The sequence below is a fragment of the Mustela lutreola genome, chromosome 1 (assembly GCF_030435805.1).
Source record: "Mustela lutreola isolate mMusLut2 chromosome 1, mMusLut2.pri, whole genome shotgun sequence".
Classification (NCBI taxonomy): domain Eukaryota; kingdom Metazoa; phylum Chordata; class Mammalia; order Carnivora; family Mustelidae; genus Mustela; species Mustela lutreola.
In genome coordinates this window covers 157,827,011-157,851,035 of record NC_081290.1, presented here as the reverse complement: position 1 = coordinate 157,851,035, position 24,025 = coordinate 157,827,011, and the positions used below count along the sequence as shown (strand labels likewise).

The window sequence follows — 24,025 nt, the reverse complement described above, 5'->3', positions numbered from 1 at the left end:
CTTTAATTTCCTTTTGTTGTCTGATTGCTGAGTCTAGGACCTCTAGTACTATGTTGAATAGCATTGGTGATAATGGACATCCCTGCCATGTTCCTGACCTTAGCGGGAAAGCTTTCAGTTTTTCTCCATTGAGAATGATATTTGCGGTGGGTTTTTCATAGATGGCTTTGATGATATTGAGGTATGTGCCCTCTATCCCTACACTTTGAAGAGTTTTGATCAGGAAGGGATGCTGTATTTTGTCAAATGCTTTTTCAGCATCTATTGAGAGTATCATATGGTTCATGTTCTTTCTTTTATTGATGTGTTGTATTACATTGATTGATTTGCGGATGTTGAACCAACCTTGCAGCCCTGGAATAAATCCCACTTGGTCGTGGTGAATAATCCTTTTAATGTACTGTTGAATCCTATTGGCTAGTATTTTGTTGAGTATTTTCGCATCTGTGTTCATCAAGGATATAGGTCTATAGCTCTCTTTTTTGATGGGATCCGTGTCTGGTTTTGGGATCAAGGTGATGCTGGCCTCATAAAATGAGTTTGGAAGTTTTCCTTCCATTTCTATTTTTTGGAACAGTTTCAGGAGAATAGGAATTAGTTCTTCTTAAAATGTTTGGTAGAATTTCCCCGGGAAGCCATCTGGCCCTGGGCTTTGTTTGTTTGGAGATTTTTAATGACTGTTTCAATCTCCTTACTGGTTATGGGTCTGTTCAGGCTTTCTATTTCTTCCTGGTTCAGTTGTGGTAGTTTATATGTTTCTAGGAATGCATCCCTTTCTTCCAGATTGTCAAATTTGTTGGCGTAGAGTTGCTCATAGTATATTCTTGTAATTGTTTGTATTTCTTTGGTGTTAGTTGTGATCTCTCCTCTTTCATTCATGATTTTATTTATGTGGGTCCTTTCTCTTTTCTTTTTGATAAGTCGGGCCAGGGGTTTATCAATTTTATTAATTCTTTCAAAGAACCAGCTCCTACTTCGTTGATTTGTTCTATTGTTTTTTTGGTTTCTATTTCATTGATTTCTGCTCTGATCTTTATGATTTCTCTTCTCCTGCTGGGCTTAGGGTTTCTTTCTTGTTCTTTCTCCAGCTCCTTTAGGTGTAGGGTTAGGTTGTGTACCTGAGACCTTTCTTGTTTCTTGAGAAAGGCTTGTACCGCTATATATTTTCCTCTCAGGACTGCCTTTGTTGTGTCCCACAGATTTTGAACCGTTGTATTTTCATTATCATTTGTTTCCATGATTTTTTTCAATTCTTCTTTAATTTCTCATTTGACCCATTCATTCTTTAGAAGGATGCTGTTTAGTCTCCATGTATTTGGGTTCTTTTCAAACTTCCTTTTGTGGTTGAGTTCTAGCTTTAGAGCATTGTGGTCTGAAAATATGCAGGGAATGATCCCAATCTTTTGATACCAGTTGAGTCCTGATTTAGGACCGAGGATGTGATCTATTCTGGAGAATGTTCCATGTGCACTAGAGAGGAATGTGTATGCTTTGGGATGAAATGTTCTGAATATATCTGTGATGTCCATCTGGTCCAGTGTGTCATTTAAGGCCTTTATTTCCTTGCTGATCTTTTGCTTGGATGATCTGTCCATTTCAGTGAGGGGACTATTAAAGTCCCCTACTATTATTGTATTATTGTTTATGTGTTTCTTTGATTTTGTTATTAATTGGTTTATATAGTTGGCTGCTCCCACATTGGGGGCATAGATATTTAAAATTGTTAAATCTTCTTGTTCGACAGACCCTTTGAGTATGATATAGTGTCCTTCCTCATCTCTTATTATAGTCTTTGGCTTAAAATCTAATTGATCTTATATAAGGATTGCCACTCCTGCTTTCTTCTGATGTCCATTAGCATGGTAAATTCTTTTCCACCACCTCACTTTAAATCTGGAGGTGTCTTTGGGCTTAAAATGAGTTTCTTGGAGGCAATATATAGATGGGTTTTGTTTTTTTATCCATTCTGATACCCTGTGTCTTTTGACAGGGGCATTTATCCCATTCACATTCCGGGTAACTATTGAGAGATATGAATTTAGTGCCATTGTATTGCCTGTAAGGTGACTGTTACTGTATATGGTCTCTGTTCCTTTCTGCTCTACCACTTGTAGGCTCTCTCTTTGCTTAGAGGACCCCTTTCAATATTTCCTGTAGAGCTGGTTTGGTGTTTGCAAATTCTTTCAGTTTTTGTTTGTCCTGGAAGCTTTTAATCTCTCCTTCTATTTTCAATGATAGCCTAGCTGGATATAGTATTCTTGGCTGCATGTTTTTCTCGTTTAGTGCTCTGAAAATATCATGCCAGCTCTTTCTGGCCTGCCAGGTCTCTGTGGATAAGTCAGCTGCCAATCTAATATTTTTACCATTGTATGTTACAGACTTCTTTTCCCGGGCTGCTTTCAGGATTATCTCTTTGTCACTGAGACATGTAAATTTTACTATTAGGTGACGGGGTGTGGGCCTATTCTTATTGATTTTGAGGGGCGTTCTCTGAACCTCCTGAATTTTGATGCTCGTTCCCTTTGCCATATTGGGGAAATTCTCCCCAATAATTCTCTCCAGTATACCTTCTGCTCCCCTCTCTCTTTCTTCTTCTTCTGGAATCCCAATTATTCTAATGTTGTTTCGTCTTATGGTGTCACTTATCTCTTGAATTCTCCCCTCGTGGTCCAGTAGCTGTTTGTCCCTCTTTTGCTCAGCTTATTTATTCTCTGCCATTTGGTCTTCTATATCACTAATTCTTTCTTCTGCCTCATTTATCCTAGCAGTGAGAGCCTCCATTTTTGATTGCACCTCATTAATAGCTTTTTTTATTTCAACTTGGTTGGATTTTAGTTCTTTTATTTCTCCAGAAAGGGCTTTTATATCTCTCGAGAGGGTTTCTCTCATATCTTCCATGCCTTTTTCGAGCCCGGCTAGAACCTTGAGAATTGTCATTCTGAACTCTAGATCTGACATATTACCAATGTCTGTATTGATTAGGTCCCTAGCCTTCGGTACTGCCTCTTGTTCTTTTTTTTGTGTTGAATTTTTCCGTCTTGTCATTTTGTCCAGATAAGAGTATACGAAGGAGCAAGTAAAATACTAAATTGGTGGCAACAATCCCAGGAAAATATGCTTTAACCAAATTAGAAGAGATCCCAAATCGTGAGGGGGGAGAAAGGGGATAAAAAGAGGTTCAAAAAGGAAGAAAGAAAAAAAAAGACAAAAAAAAAAAAAAAGAAAAGAATTAAAAAAAAAGAAAACAAATAAAGAAAAATATAAAAAAGAAAAAAAATATATATTAGATAAACTTGTTAAAAAACGTTAAAAAAGAAAAAGGTAAAAGTTAAAAAAAAAATTTTTACCAGAAGGCGAGAAAAAAAACAAAAAATGAAAAAGAAAAAAATTAAATTAACTGCTAGACTAAAAAAAAATCACAGGGAAAAAGCCATGAGTTCCGTGCTTTGCTTTCTCCTCCTCTGGAATTCTGCTGTTCTCCTTGGTATTGAAACCGCACTCCTTGGTAGGTGAACTTGGTTTTGGCTGGATTTCTTGTTGATCTTCTGGGGGAGGGGCCTGTTGTAGTGATTCTCAAGTGTCTTTGCCCCAGGCTGAATTGCACCGCCCTTACCAGGGGCCGGGGTGAGTAATCTGCTCGGGTTTGCTTTCAGGAGCTTTTGTTCCCTGAGCGCTTTCCGTAGAGTTCCGGAGGACGGGAATACAAATGGCGGCCTCCTGGTCTCTGGCCCAGAGGAGCCTATAGCCCAGGGCCCCACTCCTCAGTGCGCCCTCAGAGAACAGCACCCAGTTACTCCCGTCTGCCTGACCTCCGGCCGTGCTCCAAGCTCACCGAGCCTGCGACTGTTCAAGGTAACACCGAGCTGTGAGCTTACTGTCAGCTCTGTCTCTGTAGATGGCTTTCCCGTTCCAATACCCGCAAGCGCTGCGACACTCAGACACCCCTGATCCTTCAGTGACCCTGTGGGACCTGAGGCCACGCTGACCCCACGTGGGCTTCGCCCCGGTTTAGCCTCTGGAGCGATAATGTCCCTCAGTGCAACTTAAAAGTCCTGATTTTGTGTGCCGTTGCTCCACCGCTTGCCGGGAGCCGGCCCCTCCCCCCGGAGTCTATCTTCCCGTCGCTTCGGATTCACTTCTCCGCCGGTCCTACCTTTCAGAAAGTGGTTGTATTTCTGTTTCCAGAATTGCCGTTCTTCTTCTCTTCGATCTGCCGATGGATTTTCAGGTGTTTGCAATCTTTACATAAGGTATCTAGCTGATCTCCGGCTAGCTCAAATAGTCTCAGCCTGCTACTTCTCCTCCATCTTGACTCGAACGACCGGATTTTTCAAAATTTTTTAATCATAATGCCTACAAGTTCAGTCCATGTTGTTGTAAATAGAAAAAAAATTCCTCCTTTCTCACGGCTATATAATAATCTATTGTGTATGCCAAGTGAAGGAAGTCAGACCACGAAGGACACATATGGGTTGATATCACTCACCCATCACTAAAAACACCAAACTAATAGAAACAGAGATTAGAATGGGATTGCTAGGACCTGGGCGGGGGAGGAGGAATTAGGGAAGTGGGGAGATTTTGATCAAAAGTTATGAACTTCCAGTTATATGATTAATAACTTCTAGGGATCTCATATACAGCATGGTGATTACAGCTGATATTGTATTATGTATTTGAAAGTTGCTGAGAGAGTAGATCTTAAACATTCTCACTACAAAAAGAAAAAGTGATGAAGGTGTTCGCTAATGAGACGGTGATAGTAATTTCTCATTATGGGAAGTATATAAAATCAACATATTTTACACATAAACTTACAGAATGCTATGTGTTAATTATACCTTAATAAATTTGGGAAAAGCACTTAAAAAGATGAAATGTGGGGCGCCTGGGTGGCTCAGTGGGTTAAGCCACTGCCTTCGGCTCAACATGATCTTAGGGTCCTGGAATGGAGTCCCACATCAGGCTCTCTGCTCCATGGGGAGCCTGCTTCCTCCTCTCTCTCTCTGCCTGCCTCTCTGCCTACTTGTGATCTCTCTCTGTCAAATAAATAAATAAAGTCTTAAAAAGATGAAATGTGCTTCCATTTGTTCAATAAATATTTAATGTAAAGTTAAGGAGAGAAAAAATTTTTAAACAGATCTACAGGACTATGATAATAAGTGTTTTCTTACTAATTCTGTTAAGTTTCTTTTAAAGAATTAATCTTTATCATTTAAATTTTGTTATTTCGTTTCTAAATGTCTCATTTGTTGTATAATCTTTAATTCATTATTTTCTGCTTTTTTAATTTTATTTTTTCCTTATTATTTTTTTTTTGTTTTATTATTTTTATCTTATTAGATTTTGTGTTATACATTCTTGGGTGATTTTTTGTTGTTGTTACCCTAGAGTTATCAGTATGGAATACTGACTTACTATATTCACTTATATTAGGACTTTTATCAATCCAGAATAACATGAAACCAATAATTTACTACCTTTCCAGCCATGTCTTTTATTGCTCCATCTTACGAACACCACATTCCAACCATACCAAACCAGAGTTGGAATTCCCAATTACCACCTCTGTGTATCATGCCTGTGCCTCTTCTTTCTGCCTGTTTAACTGCTGCTGAAAGATCCCATATCATTGAGATACATCCTCTATCCTTCTCATAGTACAAAGTGCATTAATTCATTTCAACATTTATTCACTTTGCAGGTATTTGGGGGGACAAATCATGTGATAAGTACTATGCTAATGTTTCCTGACCCCAAGATATCAAGATACATCCTATCCCTCAATGATCTTACAGATTATTGCATTTTTATTTTAAATCACAATGATGTTTTTCCTTCCTTTTCTTACACATGATGTCAAAGGTACTGTGATATTCATCATTTAATCCCTAGCCCCTATCTCAGAATAAATGTTTAATATTGCAGGTTTGAATAAATAAGTGAATATCTTTATTTCCATTGGGTAATAAGCCCAAATCTTTATCACTTTATTATTTATATACCACTTAAAATATTTATTGGGTGTCTGCTATGTGCCAGATACTCTACTATGTTCTGGGGACACTATAGGGAACAGAAAAAGTCCCTGTTTTCATGGAGATTATATCCCAATGAGGAGATAGTCAATTAATATATTTTAGAATTAATAGTCACTTAATGAATTTAGAATAGTAGTTTCTGGTAGAAAAGCAATGCATGGTAAAAAAAAAATAATATTGATTTGGGAAACAGGGCAAGGAGTGCTGGTATACTGATTTAAGATGGGTTGGTTGATTAAGAAAAAATCTCTCCAAGAAAATTGTATTTGAGCAAAGGCCTGACTCTATTAATTCTTTTTTTTTTTTAATTTAATTTTATTTTTTCTGTGTTCCAAGATTCATTGTTTATGCACCACACCCAGTGCTCCATGCAATACGTGCCCTCCTTAATATCCACCACCAGGTTCACCTAACCCACTGCCCCCACTCCCCTCCCCTCCAAAACCCTCAGTTTGTTTCTCAGAGTCCACAGTCTCTCCTGGTTCCTCAATTCTTGAGTGTCCTCAAGCCCCTCAGGAAAAGTGTTAAAACACTTTCCTTATGTAACTGTTATACTTTAATTACTTCTAAAAAAAAGCTTAAGTACCCTAAACTGTCACTAGAATTTCTTGTCCTCTGACAAAACCCTACTTTATCTCTCAGTATTTTATTTTATGAGATCTCAATCTATTCATATAGGTTTATTAATTATTTTCCAAAAGGATGTTTTAAAATTTGCACCTGTACAAATTAATTTATTTCAATTCTTATATAGTCTTCCCAGCCCCAGACCTCTTGAAACAGTGTAAATCTTCCTCCATCCTTCACATTTGAGCTATAAAAACTTCCTCTTTCTATTTGGAGTTTCCAAGCCATTTAAACTTCCTCAGTTTGCCACAGTTTTGAAATTCTTATAGGGTTTATTGTCCAATTCAATCACTTCCACAAATACCACACTTCCTTTTCACAACAAATTGTTTTATAGTTTCACTCTGACTTAGACTGTTTAGGTGTATAACAAAGTACCATAGACTTGGTGGCTCATAAACAACAGAATTATATTTCTCACAGTTCAGGAGGCTGGAAAGTCCAAAATTAAGACCCCAGTAAATTTCTTATCTGGAGAGTGCATAGCTCATAGAGGACCGTCTTCTTGCTGTGTCCTCACAAGGTGAAAGGGCAAGGAAGCTCTCTGGATCTCTTTTATAAGAACACTAATCCCATTCACAAGTCCTAATCTCACAGACTGATCACCTCTTCCCAAAGGCCTCACACCAAACCCTCACATCTGGAATTAGGATTTCAATATGAGACTTTTGTGGGGACACAGATGTTCAGTTCCTAGGAGACCATATCTTACTAGTCAGAGTCTATTTCTAGCTTTTTCAGGCCTGGGGTCATATTATACACATTTTCCCATTCCACATCCAGTGATGCATATAGTGGATATATCAGTAAACATTAAAAAAAAGTAATAAGACCAATCTGTATGTATTCCAGATTAAATAAAATGTCATTTCATCTGGAGGGTAAATACCAGGTGCACTATGAGACTAACCTAATTTGCATATTAAATTCTACTATATGCCTTGAATACATAGGATCAGAGATATATATATATATATATATAAAATGGTATTTTTCTCTTTAGTAACTATACATGTAGATATAGTATTGATTTTTTATATCTGATTCTTTAAATAATCTCACACCTTTCTTTTATTTTTTAAGATTTTATTTATTTAATTGACAGACAGAGATCACAAGTAGGAAGAGAGGCAGGCAGAGAGAGAGGAAGGGAAACAGACTCCCTGCTGAGCAGAGAGCCGGATGCGGGACTCGATCCCAGGACCCTGAGATCATGACCTGAGCCGAAGGCAGCGGCTTAACCCACTGAGCCACCCAGGCGCCCCAATCTCACACCTTTCATACTGTTTCATTGATTTTATTTTTATGTATTTATTTTCTTATTTATTTATTTATTTATTTATTTCAGGATGGGGGAGCAAAAGGGGAGGGAGAGGAACAGAGTCTGTGCTGAGTTCAGAGCCAGAGGCAGGACTTGATTTCATGACCCTGAAGATCATGACCAAGCCAAAACCCAGTGGGACTGAACCAAATGAGCCACTCAACTTCTCATTTTTCTACTATTTTATTTACTTATTTTGTATTATGTTAGTCACCATACAGTACATCATTAGTTTTTGATGTAGTGTTCCATGATTCATTATTTGTATATAACACCCAGTGCTCCACGTAATATGTGCCCTCCTTAATACCCATCACTGGCGAACACATCCCCTCACCCCCGTCCCTCCAAAACCCTCGGTTTGTTTCCTGGAGTCCGTAGTCTCTCATGGTCCATTTCCCCCTTTGTTTTCCCCCCATTAATTTTTCCCTTCCTTCCTAATATTCTCTGTGCTATTCCTTATGTTCCACAAATAAATGAAACCCTATGATAATTGACTTTATCTGCTTGACTTATTTCACTCAGCATAATCTCCTCCAGTTCCATCCACGTTGATGCAAAAGTTGGGTATTTATCCTTTCTGATGGCTGAGTAACATTCCATTGTATATATGGACCATATCCTATCATAAAGTTAAAAATAGAGCTACCTATGACCCAGCAATTGCAGTACTGGGTATTTAAACCCCAAAGATACAGATGTAGTGAAAAGAAGGGCCACATGCACCCAGGTGTTCATAGTAGCAATGTCTACAATAGCCAAACTATGGGAAGAGGTGAGATGCCCTTCAGGATAAAGAAGATATGGTCAATATATACTATTTTAAACATAGTAGACAGTATACTATTTTTTACATTTCAAGTAAAGGCCTAATTTGAATTTACAGTCAATAATAGTAAGGCATATCGGAATTTTTAAAATGTTAAACAGGTAAATCTGTAGGCTAATAATCACTCAAATCACCTTTGAATAATAAATCATTTTTCAGCGTATACCTATTTTTGTTGCTTTGCTTAGAGGTTTTTGTTTTCTTGTTTTATAGAAGAAATCTTAAACCATATGAGATGTGACAGTCCCTGAGGCTTTACATATTAAAACTCAAGATGATTTTGTAGCATTTGCAGTAAAAACTGTGGGCTCTGTGCATAAGAACATAAAATTTTAAAACCTATTCTCACAACTGCAATGAAGGAATTTCTAGTATGCCATCATTGGTGACTCACAAGTTTTGTTTTATAACTCTAGAGTATCACTTATTCATTTGAAAAGCCTTGTCTCAGGAGACTTATCTGTCTGAAAACTAAATTGCTGTACAGAGAAAACGAATTTCCCTTTGACTGGCAGGTGTTTTAATGAATGTGTAGCTTTAAAATTTATATTTGTAGTCTTAAAGTGGCTGAATCTAAAAGCTGAGCACTAAAAATCTCTCTACAAAAATTACTGAAAAGAAGCCTGGCTGCATGTATATATTTCACTTAGGGCATATAAATTAAAAAATAAAAAAACTATTAAAGAAAATAAAGACTACTATGCACTATGATTTTCTAATTAAATAAGATTTATAGAGTGTCTGTAAATCCAGTTCATGATAGAGAATATATAAGGTCCAAAGACCTTACCTAGTATTTGGCCATTTAGTGGAGAGAGATTTAGATATTTTAAGAGTTTAGATCTTTAAAAAAAAAAAATTAGCTAATTGCTGATTGTGGAAATCCATATTGAAAATGATAGCCTCTCTTTTGCTTACTTATATGTAACATGGGTAGAACAATGTTTATTTTGTAATGTTGAGTTAGAAAGTGTTCATAAAATGATTTAACATAGTACTTTGTCCCAGTGGATGCTCAATAGTTAGGTGTTAAACAAAGGAAATTTCTCACTGATTTATTTATTTCCCTTTTAGGTTAAAAAAGCAGCTGACAGTTTATCCTAAGAAATAACAGAAAAACAGAAAAGATCCAGTGTTTTCTTTTTTATGCCCAAAGGGAAACACTTAAAAAAATTTTTGGTTCTCTCCCTTAAAATTGGAGAAATTTTCAGTCTGCTTCTTGAGCATATAATTCCTTTCCACAGCTGTTTGATCTTGGCTGTCACTGCTACTGAGGTTAATGTCATTAGGGCAGAAGCTAGAAGATTAAAAAAAAAAAAAAAAAAGGAGGCTTTCACTTTTATTTGAGGGATTACTGATTGATATAGAAGCCAAATTTCCTAACAAACAAACAAAATATTTCAGTGATTACAAACAAATAACATATTGCTAAATAAAAGGTTAATATGGTGAAAATATTTTAAAAACCCATAAAATTTGAAAGAGAATTTGGTAAACTTTCATATTCTATTCATGAAAAACTATCTTTATTTAAAAGGCACTAGAATTATTCTTTCTTAACATGATAGGCTATAACCACATATACTCACACACACACGCACGCACACACACGCACTCACAGACTCATGTACAATCACATTAAAGTCATTACCCTAGTAAGTGCTTGTTGACACCAGTATTATTTATTGTTGACTATAGAATTAAATAAATCTGAAAGTGGTATGCATGAAGAAAGGAGAAAGAGGGGAGAATAAATATTATTATTTAGGGGCACCTGGATAGCTGAGTTAGCTAAATGTCAGATTCATGATTTCTGCTCAGGCCATGATTTGAGGGTCCTAGAATGGAGATCTGCATGGGGCTCCACACTCAGTGAGGAGTCTGTTTGAGGTTTCTCTCTCTGCCTCTCCCCTGGCTCTTGCTCTCTGTCTTTTTCTCTCTCTAAAATAAATAAATAAATAAATCTTTAAGAAAAATAAATTATTATTATTTGAAATAAAATGATGTGTACTTTGAAACACCCAGGATAGATAGATAGATAGATAGATGTGTATATATATGGAAAAAGTTTAGTAAAGTAACTGGTTAACAATTAAGTATAAAAATTAATAACTTTAGTGTGTACTATTTAGAAAATAAAATAGAAGAAAAGATGATACTTTTAGTAAAGTGGAAAAAAAACACATACCTAGAAAAACTTAAGAAAAAAGATCTGAACTCAAAAAAATAATTGTGTGAAATTCCACTAAAATCCAAGGGAAAAAAGCTATGAAAAATTGTTAAGATACATCAAAATATTATTTCCCTAAGGAAGAACTGATAAATTCAATTTAACTTCAAAACAAAATCCAAAATAACCATTTTATTAAATAGTAAAATGAGTCTAAAGTTCCCATAGAAAAATAATCATGTGGTATTGTTCTGAAAAAGAATATGGTGAGTTAGAAGTGGCCCTGCCAAATATTAAAATGTGCTGTCGCCAGTGTTCTAATGTAAAAATTGACAGAAAAAAGAAACATTATGGAAGTCCCCAAATATGCCAATATGCCTGAAATTTTGTATGTGGCATTTTAAAACAAAAAAGGAGAAGACAAAATATTTATTAAATGTAGTCACTATGGTTACCTATTTGTGAGAAATTGAATGTGATACTTTCTTCTTTTTTCTCACAAGTTTCAGATGGTTCAAAATTTTGATGGACAAGATGAAAATAAAATGTTAGTAAAACTCTGAATTCATGAATGAATTAAATAATATTGCAGAGCACCTGGGTGGCTCATTGGTTAAGTGTCTGCCTTCTAGTCAGGTCATGATCCTGGAGTACCAGGATGGAGCCCCTCATTGGGCTCCCAGTTCAGCAGGGAGTCTGCTTCTTCCCCATCCCCTCTCCCCCATCATGCTCTCTCTCTCTCAAATAAATAAAATCTTTAAAAATTACATACATACATACATAAATACATAAATTAAAATTTAAAAATTAGGGACGCCTGGGTGGCTCAGTTGGTTAAGCAGCTGCCTTCGGCTCGGGTCATGATCCCAGCATCCTGGGATCGAGTCCCACATCGGGCTCCTTGCTCAGCAAGGAGCCTGCTTCTCCCTCTGCCTCTGCCTGCCATTCTTTATGCCTGTGCTCTCTCTCTTCCCCTCTCTCTCTCTCTCTGATAAATAAATAAAATCTTTTAAAAAAATTTAAAAATTAATATTGGGAAAGGAAAGGGCTTATTCATAAATATAATAGGTAAATAAACTATGAAAGAAAAAAAAAATCTGGATGGGAAAAATCTTCAATTAGATTTATTTTGATCCACTCTGACAATTTCTTTCTTTTAATTAGTGCCTTTAGACCAATGACATTTCAAGTGATTATTTATACATTTTGATTAATATCTACCATATTCATTACTATTTTCTATTTGCTTTCTTATTCCTTGTTCCATTTTTGTCTTCCACTTTTTTTTTTTTTGTCTTTTGTAGTTTTTAATTGAGTATTTTACAGGATTCCATTTTTCTCTCTTAGTATATAAGCTCATCTGAGATATATATATATCTGTATATAATGTAATCCATTGTTGGTACTCTATTTTGAACAAATTGCTATGTTATATCAATTAAGATTAAGGAAAGTAAAAAGTTTTGTTTATTTTATCTTTTCTTATTCCTCCATGATGTTTTTCTTTTCTTTATGTAGACGTAAACTTTTCATCTGTATCACTTTTCCTTTTTAAAAACATATCTTACAATATAAATCTACCTGTGGCAACAAATTCTTCAATTTTTGTTTGAGAAAGTCTTTATTTCTCCTTTATTTTTGAAGGACAATCCCACAGCATGAAGAATTCTAAGTTGATGTTTTTTTTCTTTCAATTGTAAATATTTCATTTCACTCTCTTCTTGCTTACATGGTTTCAGAAGTAAAGTTAGGTGTAGTTCTTGTTTTTGTTCCTGTATGGTATGTGGTGTTTTTTTTCCCACAGATTTCTTTTAAGATTTTGTCTTTAGCTTTGATTTTTTTATAAGTTGAAAATGATATGCCTAGGGGTAGTTTGTAATTTTGTTTTGTTTTGTTTTGTTTTGTCATTTGTCCTGTTCTGGTGTTCTCTAATCTTCTTGGATCTGTGGGTTTTCTCTCTGACATTAATTTGGGGAAAGTCTCAGTCATTGTTGTTTCCTATATATATTTTATTCCTTTCTCTTTTTCTTCGCCTTCTGTTATTTCCATTATACCTGTTATACCTCTTAAAGTTGTTCTACAATCCCTGGATATTCTGTTCAGTTTTTTCAGTCATTGTTCTGTTTGCCTTTTTGTTTTAGAAGATGATATTAATATATCCTTAAGCTCAGAGATTCTTTTCTGAAGTGTGCCCGGTCTACTAATAAGCCCATCAAAGGCGTTCTTCATTTCTGTTATTTTTTTTTTTTTAATCACTAGGGCTTCTTTTTTATTCTTTCATAGAATTTCCACCTCTTTGTTTGCATCGTCCATATGCTATTGTACACTATATACTTCAACCTTAGCATATGAATCCTTAGCATATGAATCATATTTGCTTTAAATTCCCTGCCTGATTAACTCTAACATCTCTGCCATGGCTGGTTCTGATGTTCACTCTCTCTTCAAATTGTGTTTTTTTTTTTGTCTTTTGCTATGTCTTGTAATTTTTTTTTCCTGGTAGAAGGATATAATGTTTTAGGTAAAGGAATTATTGTAAATAGGCTGTTTATAATGTGATGATGAGGTATGGCAAGGAGAGGAGGTGTTCAATAGTCTTATGATTAGGTCTGGTCTTAATTGAGTTTCTGCCTCTGGAGTGTGACTCCTCTTTGGTAGGATAAGATGGTTAGAGTAGGCTGGAGTTGGGTATTTCCCTTCCCCCTGGTTAGTTGGGCTCTGGTAATACCCTAGCCCTGGAGCTTTTAACTCTCAGACTTCACTAAGGCTCCAGCAATTTGACAATTATTTTTAAGATTTCCTATCTAGGCACTGATTTCTAAGAGGTTTGCACTTCTGAGTGCCTGCCCTGGTAAGCCTCAATTCCCTATATTCACCTGTTTGTCTCTGTTTTGGAGACTTCAGTTTGCCCTATGTCCTTTCTTCCTGTGGGATAAGAAGAGTTGTTGATTTTTTTAGTCTGTTCATCTTGGTACTTGTTGTTAGGATAGAGTGGTAACTTCCAAACTCCTTGCATTCAGAACTGGAAACCAGAAGTCTTAAATCAGATTTAAGTAAAGTAAACTTAGAAAATGTTTAGACTATATGTAATTAACAAAGCTTTAATAAACACAATATAAAAATTGTTTTACAGTTGCTTAAGTACCTGCCTTCGGTTCAGGTCATGATTCCAGAATCCTGGGATCGAGCCCCACATCAGGCTCTCTGTTCAGCAGGGGGTGTGCTTCTTCCTCTCCCTCTGCCCCTATTCATGCTCTCCTCTCTCTCTCTTTCTCTCTCTGTCTAGCTCTTTCTCTCAAATAAATAAATAAAATCTTTAAAAATAAATAAATAAAAGAAAATTGAAAAAAACACCTCCGTATATGAAGTTATTAATTTTTTAAGTAATCGAGAGAAAGTAAGCTAAAGTATGAATAATATATATTTCATAAGTAAATGTCAAAATATTATCCAATGCTTCTGAAGATGTGTGAAAACTATCATAAGCTACTCTACAGATATTCAAGATTCTATTTGTAGGAATTATCCTTCCCCTTCCAAAAATACATTACTAGTAATATACAAACAAAGATGTTCATTTCAACATTGTTTTTAATAGGAAGAATTAGAAATAATGTGAAAGTATATCTTTTGTGGAATGGTGTATTAAATTGGGATACAATGAACTAATATCAACCATTGGAAGTAAATGAAAATATGGCTTTTTTATATAATTAAGTTGGATAAAATCAAATTATAAGGCAATGTATATATATATATATATATATATATATATATATATATACAAACTGCATACAAATGTTACAAAACATACAGTTAAAATCTTCACAGTGGTTCTCTCCGGAAGATGATTATACTTCTACTTCTGTGTTGTTTGCTTTTTATCATGAGCATATCTCTTTTTCCTAAATAAAATAGTATGTTATAATAAAAGGCCTTCCATAGAGCATAGTAACGGGTGACTAAAGAAGTACACATGTTTCATTCTTATTGTGCGTTCTAGAAGATTAAGTGGTTTTTGTAGAGAGGATAATCCCATTTTGTTTTTCTTACTAGGGAAAGGTGAGCATGGGAAACCTTACCCCCTCACTGAAGAGGACCACGATGACTCAGCTTACAGGGAAAATGGTTTCAATATTTTTGTCAGCAACAATATTGCTCTAGAGCGGTCCCTGCCAGATATTCGCCACGCTAAGTGAGTATCAGCAAGCCCCATATGCAGTATGGCTTTCTTTTGTTTTTTGTTTTTTAATTATATTTCATGTGTATCACAGTGAGATACATAACTGTAAATTTTGCCATAATAATTTTACAAAATTACATTTGTATTACATAATCTTCAATATTTAAATTTAAATTGAAGTTATTTTTTAAAGCTAGAAGAGAGTAAGTACCCACTTTCTAAAAATTCACATTTTCATTGAGTTGCCTGTATTATCTCCATTTAAAATACAGTGTTTTAAGATATTATCCATATTTTTACCTTTTATCAAGTAGGTGGTAAAGCAAACATTTTTTCTGTGATCAGCATTGTCAGAACTGTCCACATTTGTGCCACTTCATTTTCACTCCAGCCATATTCAGTACCATTGTTGCTACGTCTTGCATAAAAATGCCTACAATAAATGCATCTGTAATCCAAAGGTTATGGCTGGCTGCTCAATTTCAGGTCACTTTATGAAGTGTTTGTAGCTTATCAATTAACAGTGAGTTCAGTTTTTACTAACCCATAACTAAACATTATGGTGCAAAAGGAAGTAAGAATGATATCATATATAGTTTCCTGAAATCCCACACCTACCTACTCCTATCATTGCTTACTGTCCTTTTTTTCTAGTCTGTTTGGTTTTCTTGTTACCATATACAATGCCAAAAGCATGCCAAGAACAAACGATGTGATCACAATTTGGAGTTTGTGAAATTGCCTTACATATTTGATAAAGCTATCCAACTATATTAATATGTTTACCCCTGCCTTCACCTCAGTCTCCCTTTGGAAGCACTGGTGTGAGAGAAAGAAAATCAGAGAAAATAAAACAAGGGCAGGGCTTCTGGGTGCCTCAATTGGTTGAAGTTCTGACTCTGGATTTCAATTCAGGTCATAATCTTGGGGTCCTGGGATCTAGCCCCCGTGTTGGGCTCTGTACTCAGCAGGGCGTCTACTTGAGATTCTCTCTCTCCCTCTCCCTCTGCTCGTCCCCCCCTGCTCTCTCTCTCTAATAAATAAATAAATCTTTTTTTAAAAAGGGCAACAATGAAAATAGAGGTAGGACTCTAAATCAAACCAGTAATGTACAATAAAACTCTTAATTTTGTGCAAAAATAATTAACCCTTTCCAAAAAAAATCAGTAAAGTATGGTTTGGGGGATCAGTTTTTAGTTGCCATATTGTGTTTTTATAAATTTACTTTAAAATATAAAAGAATTACTGGTTTCTTTCTCATGGTTTATATGAATTTGCTTTTCCCAATATAGTTAAGCAGAGGATTAATGTGAAGAACAAATCAATTTTTCCCTAAACTGAATGCTTTATATATTGGTCTAGGCCTTCTAGCTAGCCAAATTATTCCCAGGTTACCTGAAATTATCTACAGTAATTCCCACTGACCGAGAACATTTCTAGTTATGAGAAATTTTAATACCTAATTGCACACCATCAAAGATGCATTAAATTGCATTGTTGGCATAATAAATGTGCTCAGAGAATAATTTCCATCCACCTCCTCCCCCACCCCCACACTTCCAATCTTTTAATGTGTATTCAAGTGGAAAGAATTGCGGATGGAAACAGTGCAGAAAATCACTGAAGTCAAAAGAAGGCTGATATTCCCATTCTTCTCAGAGTGTATTTTTAGCATAACTACCACCTTTTGAGAAAAGATAGCCTTAGGCAAAAATGGAAAAGAAAATGGAAAAATGGAGAGGAAAATATTTTGAAACTTTTATTAGAGTTATTGAGTTTACAGTATCAGAGGGCATTATTCAAAATCTTAGGGGAGATAAAAATATGGTCACCAACCATATTTTACTTATTTACTGAGGCTGGATACCTAGTGGGACACTCACCTAGTAAAATGACACCAAAATAGAAAAAAAAAAAAAAAACCTTTAAGATTTTATATATTTATTTGAGAAAGAGCGCAAGCTAGGGGAGGAGCAGAAGGAGAGGGAGAAGCAAACTCCCAGCTAAGCAGGGAGCCCAACGCAGAGTTCTATCCCAGGACCCCAGGATCATGACCTGAGCCATAGGCAGATGCCTAACAGAGCAAGCCACCCAGGCATCCTTAGGGGTGGGAAAAACAAAACAAAACAAAACAAAACAAAACAAAACAAAACAAAAAACACCTTTAGAACGTTAGAGATGGATGACTGCAAAGAATTAAGTTTAGGACTACTAGGAGTGAGAGTTTACCCTGGTTAGTCTAGTATCTGACCCTCAGAGATGCAGGAAGAAAGATCCAAGGCAGGCCTCATTTTGTCAAGGTTCCACCTGTAGGAAATGGAGAGCCTAAAACAAAGAAATCTTCCAGGGAGCTCGCTGTTTAAAGTCTAATGCAATTGACCTCATTTGTACTTCTCAAAATGCAGGCACAGGTAATCACAAAAGCATGTAGCTCTGTGTAAATGGTTCTTGAAATTATGAAAGCAAATGGACAAAACCTCCAGCCAGTAATATGCATTTAACTAGGCTGCAGGTAATTGACCAGAGCTTGTTTATATTGGCAGAATCTGTGGAAGAGAATACAAAATTTGTGTGACTTTTGCAATCAAACTAACAGTTCTAAGAAACTTTGCATCTGCAGTCAGCCAATTCAAATTACAGGCTCAAAGTGCCAGAAAAGAAGAATTTATTTTTCTTTGCTCTGGGATTTTGTAGTGGAAAATATTAGGGAATCATATCTTACAATTTTGCTTAACTCAGTCTTTGTTCCAAAACACAGATTTGTAGTACTTACTCCACTGTTCTATAGATCACTCTCTCTGTATACACAAGTGCTCTCTCTACTCATTCATATTCTTCATTCAATAAATTAAAAATAAATAAATCATGGTTCTAGCCATTTAACATGCTTAGTGTACGTACATTCTAGCTCACTGTGAAGAGTTTTTAAAACATGAGTTATTTCAGAAATCCCAATCCAGAACACATTCTTCTTTTACTTCTCCTGATTCTTTCTTGTCCACTAGCATAAAAATGAACTGCTTTCCTTTGGCTGTATTACTTGATTGAGTCAGTGATAGATTCTCATTAAGTGGGGAGCCATATATACAGGAAAGTTGCCAGGAATGGCCAGCAATCCCTGTATGGATGCATAAAAGATTACTCCTGAAAGAGAGGAGAAGGCAAAGGGGTCAACACTCAGAGAGGAAGACCCTTTGCTCTTCTTTGCTCCTGCTTTTATTGGTCCTTCATGATAATCACAAATCCTTATCACTGTTTCTCAAGCACTGATGTGTGCCAAAGGGTCTTGCTGAAACTGAGCGGCTTTGTTTACCAGAAAGATAAACTATGCTAATCTGTGTGCTCTAGGAGTTCTGCTGAACCTTGACAGTGGTGGGGTGGGGGGTGGGGCCAATGCATACATCTTAGATCACAGGGTGGCTGTTTGGACTCAGAAAGCTTCAAGAAGGCAACTCCCTGCAGCATTCCAACAGCAGTGTGCTTTCTCACAGGCTGGGCATTCCAAAGGCCCATGCCCTTCTCTGAAACCTTCTTTGGTCCACAGCAGCCTCCGTTTTTACATAGTAGCAAGCCAGGTATTATGGCTGAGTTCATGCTCTACATTAACCCCAACAGAAAGTCAGTTGGCATGTATCTAATGATCCTTATTCATATCCTAATAATAAATTCTAAGGTTCTCATTTATGTTTTTAAATTTCTTAGATTTGTTTTACATTACAAATGTTCTTACATGTGTTCTTACACTACGTTTTTAAATTTCTTACATAATTTTAGCATCTCCCTATCTTGTGAATTATATTTTAGTGGGGTTTTTTGTTTTTGTTTGTTTGTTTGTTTGTTTCCCATCTATGCTTTGGTATTGTCAAATTCTCTACCCCTTCTTCCAGATCCACATCCCTTCCCTTTTGGTTGACTTTTGTACTTTTTGAGGACCTATCTGTGCATTTTAAATACTCCCTTCTTGAGTTGCTGCTTAATTATGTCTATAGTCATAGTACTGGGGCTCAACCTGAGGTATGTCCTTAAAACACATTATTTTTGATAATGCAATGCTGAGATAAGAATTTTGCAGTGAGTTTCTGCATGAACAAATATTCAGTCAGTAGCTATCTTGTTGGCCTGGCTTCATTTTACTACATTTCAACTTCCCCTCACCTGTATATTGATTGTGCATTTTCTTTGTATTCTGTCACTCCTCTGGGATTCCACATCTTTGTATGCTGTAGAACACTTATTTTGACTTTCAGTTGAAGATGGGAAATATGAAGCTTATATTTAGAATACAAAATACATATAAAATGGGGAAGTAGAAAACCATGGAAGGATGAATGGCTTGCACAGAAAAGAGACTGATAAGCTTATGTATGGATATATTGTTAGCAAGATAAGACTGGAGAGTATTTGAGCAAGAATTACTCCCTAGACATAAATAAACTTATAACTAGTTATCAGAAATACTCCCCCAAATGTGGTATATTGAATGTGTGCAAGACGAAATTACATCTAGAAAGAGAAGAAATTCATGAGACTAGGATGCATAAGTACATGTGTAATAGGAGAGTTGAGGTAGGCTTTGCAGAGGATTCAGATAAATGCATCCTGACTTAGGGTTCATTTTTTGCTGCTAGAAAAGAAGACATGTTTATACAGATACAAAGTCATGTACATACGTACTCCTCAAAAGGCATGGATAAGGTGGCTGAGTAGCTGGGATATTTTTGTTTTAAGAAAGTACTACTCTGAATCATGGCTTTTCCTTTTAATTTAACTTTTCCTTTATATTTCACTTATATCCCCTAGATAGCTGCATGACTTTGACAATAAATAAGATATTGAACATTGAGAAAAAATTCTGTGATATCTCAACTCTTAGGAAAATCTACAAGAATTTTTACAACCTCTTGATTATATGAGCCCTTTCAGTAGTGATGCAGGTATATCACAACCCTGCTCCCTGTACAATTTCGTAACCAAATGAAAGATTGTCCTAGAAATGGTTGGGAATTAAAATATTATTTTTATTATTGGTAGGATTCTATCACTGGCCACGATGTAGTTATGAGCTGAGTGTGAACTCTAGAATGAGGCACATTCAGCCTTCAAGTCATAGGCATGGCTGAACATGCAAGGACAGTTGTAAAACATTAGGCATGGAGGGCAGAGTTAGACATCTGATCTCTGCAGGTAAGCAAGTTTCAAAGCGGAAAAATGAAGGAGGGGCTAAGCCAAGCATGATAAGCTCAGTAACACAAATTTATCAGATGTGTGTCTTCCTTTCTCCTGAAAAGCAGTAGTAATCTAATGGCTGTCCCTCTACATGAGAACATCTATCAAGAGGAGAGGAGTCTCCTCCCTAGATAAATAGTGCCTAATATCATCTTTGTATATGACGAGAAAACACAATTTCTCAACATTACAAACTTTTGAGTAACTTTTAAATTTTTTTTTTTTATTTTTAGTGCCATATAGTCTAAGCATTCCTGCCTTCTGGAAATTATGTTGAATGATAATTCTAAAAAGGTTTACTTTCATGACTTGCACTGTGGTGCTGAACAAGTCAATGTGTCATTTTTAATTTCTATTTACCCACTTTGTCAAATGTAGATGCTAACTTTCCTTATGTATCTCACCACGTATTAAGATGATTAAAATTAAAACCAGGTTTATCAAATCAGTTGCAGCATCCCATATTCAGTTATTTCTTTTCTTTCTGATGATAAGCCTCCTGCTTTGCTTCCTTCTTCTCTAGTTATATCATGAAGATAAAAAAATACATGGAGATCAAGTGAACTATAATTCTAAAATTTAAATCATAAAAACAATTGAATTTTGTAAGTCAGTTGTGAGTTTATTTGAGGAAAAATACTTATATGTGTCTAATTTTTTAAACTATGATTTAATGAATGTGCTTAGAATATTTTAACTTTATATGAATTAGAAAAATGTTATTTAACTGTTTTGACTCTAGTCTCTTGAATGCTAGAAATCATTCACAGAAATGTTTGAGTTTAATCATCCAAAAGTGTTCAAGGATAATTTTTTTGTATTTCTCAATTTCAAAAGTTACATAAAAATGTGGGAGGCACTGGCATTCTTTCATGTTTTTATTATGATTCTTGTGAAGTTGATGAAGTGTCTTCTTTCAACAAATTTACAAATGAATTCTGAAATAAATTAAGCTAAAATGACTATTCATCCACTCTAATCAGGTATGAATACTTCACAGAGGGAGATGGGAGCTGTATCATTTGAATCAAATGTAATTCCAGCCTAGGGTATGTCTAAATATGGCTGAAAAAAGGAAAAAGGAAAAGAAAACAAAAAGCCTAAGTCACAAGCATCAAATTAGGGGAGGAATGATCAGGAATAGGAGATAGAAAATAATCTTTCACAACTATAATTCAAATGAGTATCTTTCAGTATTTTTTTGTGAGCCAGTTTTTGCAAACTAGTGTAAACTTCAGTATATTTGTGTATTTCTAGGGATCATTGTTTTAAAAACCATGATAAAATAATAAAAACAAAAATTTACACACACATCTCATTTATTGACTAAAGCCTGAAAGATATGGAAGAGTTTTCATCACACTAATAAAAACATGAGTCCCATTGAAATGAAAATCCTCCTAAAATAGGTAACAGTTCAAGAGCTGTCAGACATTTAGCTTTTGAAGTAAATGACATCATGAAGCAGATTCTTTGAAAGTTAGAATGAGGATGAGCACAAGGGCACTGGGGTCTAAAAGACTGGTAATTTGAAAGTTATACAGTGCACCCACAAAATAAAAAATAAAACCAAAAGAACCTTCTAAAAAATTACAGCTGCTTAGAAATCATATCTAATGAATTTTAAAGTATATTTTTGTAACCTTATAACATGATAAGCATCAAATACATAAAACTGAAAGCTGAAGTCTGAAAAAAGGATTCATAACTTTAATTCCTTAATGAGAAGAAAATGGGAATTTGAAATAGTGATGCATATTACTCTGTAATACTAATGCAACAAAGCAATCCTAAATTTGTTCCTTCTTCGTTTTACTCCTACTCACATTTTATTGAAATGAGGGAAGTGATTAATATTTTAGCCTATTTATTAAAAAAGTGAGAAAGTCTGACATTTTTAAAAAGATTTATTTATTTATTTGAGAGAGAGAGAGAGAGCAAGCACATAAGTTAGGGAAGGGGCAGAGGGAGAGAATACCCAAGCATTCTCTACTGAGCCTATAGCCTGACATGGGGTCATGACCCCATGAGATCAAGACCTGATCTGAAACCATGAGATCAAGACCTGATCTGAAACCAAGAGTTAGATGCCATGAGATCAAGACCTGAGATCAAGACCTGATCTGAAACCAAGAGTTAGACGCTTTAACAGATTGAGCCACCCAAATGCCCTGAAAATATGCCAGTTTTAAAAACTAATATATTTATTGGTGGAAAACTGGGTGCATTTCCCCATAAGATCATGGGGTAAAAGGAATGTCAACTTTCATGACTCTATTCAAAACTGTACTTTATATTCTAGCTCAGGCAATTAGGCAACAAAAATAAGTAAAAGACATCTAAATTGGAAAGAAAGAATATGGTCTCTATTGACAGATGACACAATATTCTCTATGGAAAATCCTGAGAAATGCACACACATATACACACACACAAACAACCCTCCCCCCTCCAAAAAAAGCACAAACAAAACAAAACAAAATAAAAACCTTATTAGAGCTAATAATCAAGTTCAGTATGGTGGCAAGGTACAAGAGAATTATACAGAAATCACTTTACTTTTATACACTTGCAGTAAATAATTTGAAAATGAAGTAAAGAAAACAATTCCATTCACTATTAAATCCGAATGAATAAAGTGCTTAGGAATAAATTGAACAAAAGTGACAACAAACTTCATACTTTGAAAACTACAAACATTTTTGTAACAAATTCCAGAAATGGAAAAAACAACTCGTGTTTATAGATCAGATTTAACATTAAGATGGCAAAACACTCCATACTGATTAAAAAAATAAATCCCTATCAGGATCCCAGCTGACTTCCTTGAAGAAACTGATGAGTTGATTCAAATATGAATTGCAAGGGACCAGAATAGCCAAAACAATCCTGAAGAACAGCAATCAGATAAGATGACACTTCCTGATTTCAAATTATTTTAAAGCAACAGTAATCAAGATAGTGTGGTATTGGTATATGAATAAATATTTGAATCAATAGGATATAATTGAGAGTCCAGAAATAATTCCAGACATTCATGATTAATTGATTTTTTGACAAGATTGTTAAGACCTATCAATGTGGAAAAATTATATTTTAAAATAATTGGTACTCAGAAAACTAGAGAACCACGTGTAAAAGAATGATGTTAAACCCCTACCTCAGATAACATAAAAATCAGCACAAAGTGTATCCAAGTCCTCAGTATAAGGGCTAAAAGAAGAAAATTTGTAAATAAATCTTTATGATATTTGATTTGACAAAGATTTCTTAGGTATAATATCAAAATATAAACAACATGAGGATAAAAAGATAAATTTCGCTTCAGCAAAATGAAAAATTCTTCTGCTTCAAAGTATACCATCAGGAAGGCAAAATGACAAACCACACAATTAGAGAAAATATTTGCCAATTATATACCTGATATAGGACTTGTATCTAAAATACATAAAGAGTTCTTATAATTCAATAGTAAAAAGACAAATAATCCACTTAAAATATGAGCAGATCATCTGAATACTCAAATTCATGAAAGGATGCTCAACATTTAGTCATTAGAAATAAAAGTCAAGGGGCACCTGGGTGGCTCAGTGGGTTAAGCCGCTGCCTTCGGCTCAGATCATGATCT

The 24,025-nt window shown here is 35.3% G+C and overlaps 1 protein-coding gene across 1 annotated transcript in view; it reads left to right on the top strand.

Annotated features, from left to right (window-relative positions):
- GALNTL6 (polypeptide N-acetylgalactosaminyltransferase like 6) overlaps positions 1–24,025 on the top strand; it is a 1,244,627-nt gene that overhangs the window by 533,900 nt on the left and 686,702 nt on the right. The window contains exon 4 of the mRNA XM_059177707.1: positions 15,045–15,183. Coding sequence (XP_059033690.1) covers positions 15,045–15,183 — 139 coding nt within the window. The remainder of the gene's footprint in view (positions 1–15,044; positions 15,184–24,025) is intronic.